The sequence below is a fragment of the Lactuca virosa genome, chromosome 4 (assembly GCF_052849685.1).
Source record: "Lactuca virosa cultivar CGN04683 chromosome 4, Lactuca_virosa_CGN04683_v6, whole genome shotgun sequence".
NCBI lineage: Eukaryota > Viridiplantae > Streptophyta > Magnoliopsida > Asterales > Asteraceae > Lactuca > Lactuca virosa.
Window position 1 is genome coordinate 488,530,066 of NC_136429.1, and position 8,854 is coordinate 488,538,919.

At 40.5% G+C, this 8,854-nt stretch overlaps 1 protein-coding gene across 1 annotated transcript; it reads left to right on the forward strand.

The window, feature by feature from the left end:
• The first annotated feature begins 5,759 nt into the window (after positions 1–5,759).
• LOC145106923 (uncharacterized) lies at positions 5,760–6,266 on the forward strand. The gene is made up of 2 exons (XM_079043837.1): positions 5,760–5,768; positions 5,871–6,266. The coding sequence occupies exons 1-2, from the start codon at positions 5,760–5,762 to the stop codon at positions 6,264–6,266; spliced, it is 405 nt and encodes a 134-aa protein (XP_078899963.1).
• Positions 6,267–8,854: the final 2,588 nt, after the last annotated feature.

Here is an 8,854-nt window from a genome sequence, read left to right on the forward strand (position 1 = left end):
GTGGTCCGGAATCTGTCCGGACCAGAAGAGAAGAAGATGTGAAGCTGAAGACATTCCGGAATGATTCTCATGTCCGGAATGGATGCTGATCCGGAGTAACAATATATTGTCTTTGTACATTTATTAAGTTTGTCTTTGTATTGATGTGACATTTCATAGGACTTAGTCTTTTGTAATACTAGACAATCAGAATGTCAGAAACATTTCTATTGTCCAGTCCTATGTAAGTTTTCTAGTTAATTCGTTGTAACCTTCACTCCTATTTATAGGAGCTTTCAATACAAAATCAATAACGGATCATTCACTCAATTTTTGGCATTTACTAAGTTATTTCAAACTTCTTTCAAACATTCTTCTTGTTCTTCATTTATTAGCTTTACCTTGATCATTTATTCTCATACTTCATTTATGACTTGATCATTTGTTGGATATTCTATCAAAGACTTGACTGGTCTTCCAGGCTTGACTTGAACATTTATTAGCAAGCAGACATTGATTTTAAGCATTCACTCAAGGTTTGAGTTCTCAAACCTTGTCCCTGCGCATCAGATCTACTTTGTTCTCTCAAGGTGTTCACGGCCCTGTGTTCTTGAAGAATGAAGAACACCTGAAGATCCTAAGAAAGTTTCTAAGAAGATTCAAAGGTTTTCAGATGGGTGTTCTTCGTGTTCTTCGCGTGTTCTTCGTGTGTTCTTCAAGAAAACTAGTGAGATTAACGGATTTCAGCCTAGTATATGAAGATTGAAGGATGTTCTTGAAATGATAACGAGATCAAGAAATGATATCTGTTAGATCTTACGAAGAACTAGTGATTATCACTTGAATATGATAATGAAAGGATGAATTTAGCATGTTCTTTAGGAGAGAGGTTGTTCTTGGCTGATGATATTTGAGAGAAAATGGTTGGAATTTCGTTTGAAAGTGTAGAAATGAAGTAAAATCAGTTGAAACACACACACACACACACACACACATATATATATATATATATATATATATATATATATATATATATATATATATATATATATATATATATATATATATATATATGCGAGGGTTCACGGTCCGAAGGGTTCACGACCGTGAACCTCGTTTGCGGCCCGAAGCCTGATCACGGCCTCGTTCACAGCTGCTATGTCTCAGTCCTGTTCACGGCTGCGAGATTGCGGTCCGAAGGGAAAGAAAGAAGAAGGATGATGCGAATGCCCTCGGATCCCACTTATTCCTTTATTAACACCTAATATTCCTAGAGTTTTAACATGCAAAGGTTTTTATACTAACCTTAATAAAAATCCAAATAATAAAGAGGATTTTAGTTGACCCAAGTTTGACTTTTGTTGACTAGGGTTGACTTTACAAGTGAAAAATAACGGGATGTTACATTATCCCCCCCGTTAGAGAGAATTTCGTCCCGAAATTAGGATTAAAGCGATACAGAAAGACTAGGAAAAAAGATGTGGATACTTCTGTTGCATTTGATCCTCCCGCTCCCAAGTGAATTCAGGTCCCGCTTTGCATTCCAGCGAACCTTCACTATCAGGATACGGCTTTATTTGGTTCTCTTGACTTCCTTGTCTAGGATCTCTACTAGCTCTTCCACAAAGTTGAGGCTCTCGTTTACCTCGATCTCGTCGAGTGGGATAACAAGAGTCTCGTCGGATAAGCACTTTTTCAAGTTAGAGACGTGGAAGGTAGGATGTATGTTACTTAGTTCTTGAGGTAGTCGGAGTTTGTAAGCTACTGAAACAATTCTAGCATGAATATTGAATGGTCCTATGCACCTTGGGTTCAGTTTGTCACGCTTTCGAAAACGTATCATGCCCTTCCAGGGTGAGACCTTCAATAGAACACGGTCACCAACCTGGAATTTCAAGGGTTTTCTCCTTTTTTCAGCGTAGCTTTTCTGTCTATCACTGGAAGCTTTAAGTCGCTCCCGAATTTGTATGATTTTCTCCGTGGTTTCTCGAATGATTTCTGGACCAGTGAGAGTACTGTCTAGAACTTGACATCTAGCTTGTTGCGTATCACCCACTTCAGCCCAGCACATAGGTGATCTGCACTTGCTGCCATAGAGGGCTTCGAATGGAGTAGCCTTTATGCTAGTGTGATAACTGTTGTTATAAGAGAATTCGACAAGGGGTAAATGAGTATCCCATGCCTTTGAAAAGTCTATCACGCAGGCTCGCAACATATCTTCTAGAGTTTGAATCGTCCTTTCACTTTTCCCGTCAGTTTGTGGATGGTAGGCTATACTCATGTCCAGCCTAGTTCCCAAAGATATTTGTAAAGACTGCCAGAAACGAGAGGTGAATCTGCTATCTCTGTCAGAAATAATAGATATTGGCACACCATGCAGTCAAACAATCTCTTTGAGGTAAGTTCTTGTTAGCTTCTCCATCTTGTCGGTTTCTTTTATTGGTAAGAAGTGTGCGGATTTGGTCAATCTATCGACGAACACCCAAATAGTATCATAACCACCCATTGTCTTGGGTAACTTAGTTATGAAATCCATCGTAATCCGCTCCCACTTCCATTCAGGGATTTCAGGTTGTTGCAATAGACCTGAAGGCTTCTGGTACTCTACCTTGACTTTGGCACAAGTAAGGCACTTGCCCACAAAGGTAGCGATCTTGACCTTCATGTTAGGCCACCAGTACAGTTTCTTGAGGTCCAGATACATCTTGTCTGAACCTGGATGAATGGAGTATCGGGTTTTGTGTGCTTCATTCATAACCACGTCTCTGTAACCACCGAACTTTGGTGTCCAGATCCGGTTCATGAAACAATAGACTCCATCACCCCAGATTTCGAAGTTCTTATCCATTCCTATCAGGGTTTCACCTGCCACATTTTCAGGTTTCAAGGCCTCGAGTTGAGCCTCTTTGATCTGTGTGGAAAGATGTGAATGGATCGTCATGGTCAACGACTTTACTCGTCGTCCCGAGTATTCTTTTCTACTAAGGACGTCAGCTACTATATTGGCTTTACCAGGGTGATAACGAATCTCGCATTCGTAATCGTTCAGTAGCTCCACCCACCGTCGTTATCTCATGTTTAGCTCCTTCTGGTCGAAGATATGCTTAAGACTTTTATGGTCCGTGAATATTGTGCATTTCGTGCCATATAAATATTAAATAATGTCTCCAGATCTTCAGAGCAAATACCACAGCTCCCAGTTCAAGGTCATGTGTTGTATAGTTGACCTCATGTGTCTTTAGCTGTCTCGAGGCGTAGGATATAACCTTTCCTCGTTGCATAAGAACACATCCAAGCCCTTGATTAGAAGCATCACAGTGCACTACGAAGTCCTATGTCCCTTCAGGAAGAGACAAGATCGGTGCACTGCACAGGGCTCGCTTCAGCATTTGGAACGTTGTTTCTTGTTTCTCTCCCCAGCTAAAAGTTAAACCCTTTTCTGTCAAGGTGGTAAGTGGTTTAGCAACTTGGGAGAAATTCTGGATGAATCTGCGATAGTAGCCAGCAAGACCTAAGAATTGACGGATTTCTGTAGGTGTTTTAGGTGCTGACGAGTTCTCAATTGCCTTTATTTTGGAAGGGTCCACGTGTATTCCCTCTTGACTGACCACGTGGCCCAGGAAATCTACCTTCCTGATCCAAAATTCATATTTTGAGAACTTCGCATAAAGTTTCTCTGTTCTCAGAGTTTGTAATACTTGACGAAGATGTTGGTCATGCTCCTCTTTACTTCTTGAGTAGATAAGGATGTCGTCAATGAAGACAATGACAAATTTTTCCAGGAACGGACGACACACTCTGTTCATTAATTCCATGAACACAACAGGTGCATTCGTCAATCCGAAAGGCATCACTACAAACTCGTAATGACCATAACAAGTTCTGAATGTTGTTTTAGGAACATCCTTTTCTAGAATTCGTAATTAGTGATACCCGGATCTTAAGTCTATTTTCGAGAAGTAACTCGCACCTTGAAGTTGGTCGAACAGATCGTCAATGTGAAGTAGAGGATATCGGTTCTTGATGGTAAGTTTATTCAGCTCGCGATAGTCTATGAACATACAGAATGATCCATCATTTTTCTTCACGAACAAGACCGGTGCTCCCCATGGTGAGAAGCTTGGTCTTATGAAGCCTTTGCTAAGTAGTTCGTTCAGCTGGATGGATAATTCCTGCATTTCTGAAGGTGCAAGACGATAGGGGGATTTGGCTACAGGGGTAGCCCCAGGGATGAAGACGATTCTGAATTCGACTTGTCGTTCGGGAGGCACTCCTGGAAGATCGTCGGGAAATATGTCAGGAAAGTTGCAGACCTCAGGAATGCTCACGATGTCTTTCATGTCTTGCTTTTTTTCTACCACGTGAGCTAAGAAAGAACAGTACTCCTTGCGAAGGTACTTTTGTGCCTTGATACAAGAAATGATCTGAAGGTTCGTTTCGGGTTTGTCTCCGTAGATGATAAGATTTTCGTTAGTTGGCAAGTTCAGGCGAATGGCTCTTTCATAACATAGGATGTCGGCATGGTTAGAGCATAACCAATCCATACCAATAATGACGTCGAAACTTTTGATAGAGACCGGCATAAGGTCTATTGGGAAAGAAAAGTTATTCAAGGTAAGGGTACATCCTATGTATATATCGTTAGTGTATTCGGACTTCCCGTTAGCCATTTCTACTGTCAAGGTTTCATTTAGTGGTTGGGAGTTTTTATTTAGTAGGTGCTCGAATTTATGGCTCACGAAGCTCTTCTCAGCACCACTATCAAATAAAATGCATGCATAAGTATTGTTGAGAAGAAACGTACCCGTGACCACCGTAGGGACTGCCACAGCTTCTTCGTGACCAATTGTCAGTACCCTCCCAACTCCACCAACATTTCCAGCTTTCGGACAATCTCTTTTGAAATGTCCAACATCAATGCATCCATAACACGGTTGACCTACTCCAGCGGCAGGTACTTGGTTAATCGGTTGGGGTGGTGATTTACATAATCGGGCAGTAAGCCCTTTTCTGTTGCAGTTTCGACACTGCATTTCTCGGTAATTTCCGTTGTGGTGGAAATTACACTTGTTACATTTAGGGAGGTTACCAGCATAAGGCTTAGTTGGTGCAGGGTTAGTAGGAACAGCCAGTGGTCGAGGCAATGTAGAAGGAGTGGGGTGTGTGGACCCCACTTAATTTATATTTTTCAATATTAATTTTTTTTATAAAGGTGCCCCCCCCCTTTGACTTTAGATGGCACCCACTACTTCCATTGAATACCCAAACCACGTTTCCTTCTTCAGTTTTTAATCAATCTTCTTCTTTTTTTTTAACCTAGCCACACACACCCTCCACCAAATCAGATTCCGACTCTGCCGGAGATCAGAAAGGATATTCTCGCCTGAGTCAGATGTCGACTGCCTGAGTGCGCCTTCGACCTCCGACCTCCGCTTCCCTTGTTCTCTCTCTCTCTCTCTCTCTCTCTAGCTCGGTAAATCACTACCTTGAAATATACTTTGATTTTATTAGAGGAAATTGATTTTCGTTGGTTTAAAAGCTTCTATGTTGGTTTGTGGAATTGTTACTCTTATTTTTTTTTTATTGAAATTAGTTAATATTTGGTTGTATTGTGAATTTTTGGATTTTTGTGGGTAAATTCAAACAATGTCGGCAGTGAGTGTAATTGGAAATTTTTAATTTTTGTTTTGGGATCAGTGGGTGGATCCATAACTTGTTTTGTTATTGTTAGCAGAAAAAAAAACTTAAATAATATATAGTTTCATTCGTTTGTCCCCTGTATGTCCCCTGTATGCATTATGAATTTGATTTGTTTCATAGTTAAATATAATAGATTGCCAATTGAGTTTTATTATATCAATAAATTATAAATTGTTAATTTCTATTAACAGATAAATGGAAAGATATCTAAAAAGACGGATAGGTTGGATATTCTAAATGAACTTTCGGTTTACCCCAATCATATGCAACAAGATGGAAGATTTGCAACTTTGAAGAAGATATCCGACCTTGCTAAAGTGATGGTGGAAACCAAGATGCATCAGTTCTTTCCGTTGATTTACCGTTTAGTGAAATTGTCATTGGTTTTGCCGGTTGCAACCGCAACGGTGGATAGATGTTTTTCTGCGATGAAGCTTGTAAAGTCGGATTTGCGGAATCAGATTTCGGATGATTTTCTAAATGATTATGTCATTTGTGCGGTTAAAAGAGAAGGATTTTCAAAGATTACAAATGAAAATATCATCAAACGTTTCTTAGCTATGTGTCCTCGTAGATTTCAACTGTAAAAAGACATTTAGTTGAAGGTTTTAATGTTATTCTACTTTTTCGTAAAAAAAATATTATTAATTTCAATTGGTCAACGGTCAACTATGCACCCACACAACTTCCGGGCTAGATCCGCCACTGGGAACAACAACAGGTATAGTAGCAGCATGGACCGCCACTAATTGTTGCTTTTTCGAGGGTTCCTGAGAAGATTTGTCCTTCCTTTTATTCCAGCTTTTCTTCTTGTTCTAGTTGTTGTTATTGTTGTTGTTGTTGTTTCCCTTCGGTTCTTATGGAGCAGTAACCACTAAGTTTTGACGGGCTCCATGGTCAATAAGCGACTGTGCTAACTCCTTGGCACTGTCAAAGGTAACAGGCCTAGAAGCAATAACACTTCCCTGAATTTGGGGTGACAGCCCCCAGATGTACCTTTCAATCTTTTTGCTCTCCAGAGCAACCATTTCTGGACATAGAATCGCTAAGTCACAGAACCTATTAGTGTAGGGTGTTATGTCTGAACCAACGATAGTAAGACCCCAGAGCTCTTGCTCGAGCTTCTGAATTTCACCCTGCGGGCAGTACTCCCGCATCAGCATTGTCTTCAAGTTCTCCCAGCTTATAGAGTTAGCCACTACTAAGGTCAGTGACTTAACACGGCCGTTCCACCATGTTAGGGCTCTATCAGCAAAAGTACAGACAACAAATTTAACTTTGCTACCCTCCGGGCAGGAGCAGATCTCGAAGACTGCCTCTGTTTTCTCAATCCATTGCCTTAACGCCATAACTCCCCCAGTCTCGTTAAAGCTCCTGGGTTTGGCGTTTGAAAAGTCTTTGTAGGTACACTCCCGATGGTGCCCGTGACTATCACCCTGATTGGAGGGCTGTGCGCCACTTCCCGATCCACTTGTGACAGTGGTGGTTATATGAGACATAGCAGATGCAACCGCTGCAGTGACCGCTGCTTGAAACATGGCAGCGTCAAATTGAGGAGGTGGTGGCGGAGGTGGTGTTGGCGCTTCATTAACATGGGTACGTCTTGGGTTTCTCCATGGAGGCGTCTTTCACTTTAAGAATTAAAAGATGAAAAGACAGTTAGATATCAAGAATGAACATGAATATGATATCTCTGAACTAAAACACTTAGTTCAATATGAATCTTGTAAGGAATTGGAAATAGAAGTCTATTACAAGTATTACTTGCAACAGGATAATATGAATTTGAGTGGTTATTTTTCAAAGAGTATGAAAGTGCATGTAGATTGTATTGGTATATTAAGTACATAGAGTTCGGAAAACTTGACCTTAAACAGGTCTACAATACACCACAATACTGGGAAAACATCGACATTAAACCGACCTATCGAAAATAAAATTTTTGCGGTCGTACCGAAAATCATGAAAAATAACGCTAGACATATCCGAAGACTTAGGCTATAACCAAAAGAGTAAGTAGTGAACGAGTAGAGTATAATCTACTTCCTACTAGATCCGGCCCTGGATTTGGCTAACTGGCGTTCTATTTCGCACATACGCCTTTCTTGTGTTATTTGTCGTTCTCGCAGTTCTCTAATTTTGGCTTGGGATGCCGCCAGTTCTCTTAGTAAGAAATTAGTACGATCCCTTTTCACATAATGACTGTCTTCTAGGTTGCGAATATGAACGGTGTTGACTCCAGTAGTAGCATCGACCTGCATGACTCGGTCGATAGCAACTCTTCCTTGTTCGTCATTACGCGCCACATGACGAACTAACACCGGGAGTGCTCTGTCTGCTGAGCCTCCTGTATCCAGATTGTAGAGGCTTCGGTCTCCTTGGTAAGGATGGTTCTGACCCTATTCGTTACTCCATCTGTTTAAGTTTACCACCCACAGAGGCGTCGGGCCTTGGAAGTTTTGTCGTGGATTGGCATTCTGGTGACTTGATGTTTTTGGGAAAAAACATAAGTTTATAAAATTATTTAAAGAATTTAAGTTTTTGAAATACTTTTGGTGGCTTGATGTCATTTTAACATAATTTGAAACCATTTGATTTGATGATAATTGAAATCCATTTTGGTGAGATATTTTGAAACCATTTGTTTGTAACACAAAATCCATGTGTTAGACTTGTATTCCCCCCCCCCCCCCCCCCCGCGCCCTTAAAACTGTAAAAACTATGAAAATACGGAGAAGTATGTCACCTTTTTAGAGGGTGATTCGATTGATGATTCGATATAGGACGTTTATTTCCACAAGTGAAATCCTGTAGTGAAATAAGTCCTATAAAGCAGTTTATATAGCATATATGCAACCAATTAGCTAATATAATCATAGAATGATTGGAACTTGGACTAATTTGTAAGTATAACTTACAAATAGGAGTGTTAGAATCTAAAATGGAGGCTGAAATAAGTTCACGACCAGGAGGGTTCACGGCCCAAGAGGTGTTCACAGCCCTGTGTGCTTGAAGAATGAAGAACACCTGAAGATCCTAAGCAAGTTTCTAAGAAGATTCAAAGGTTTTCAGATGGGTGTTCTTTGTGTTCTTCGTGTGTTCTTCGAGAAAACTAGTGAAATTAATGGATTTCAGCGTAGTATATGAAGATTGAAGGATGTTCTTGAAATGATAA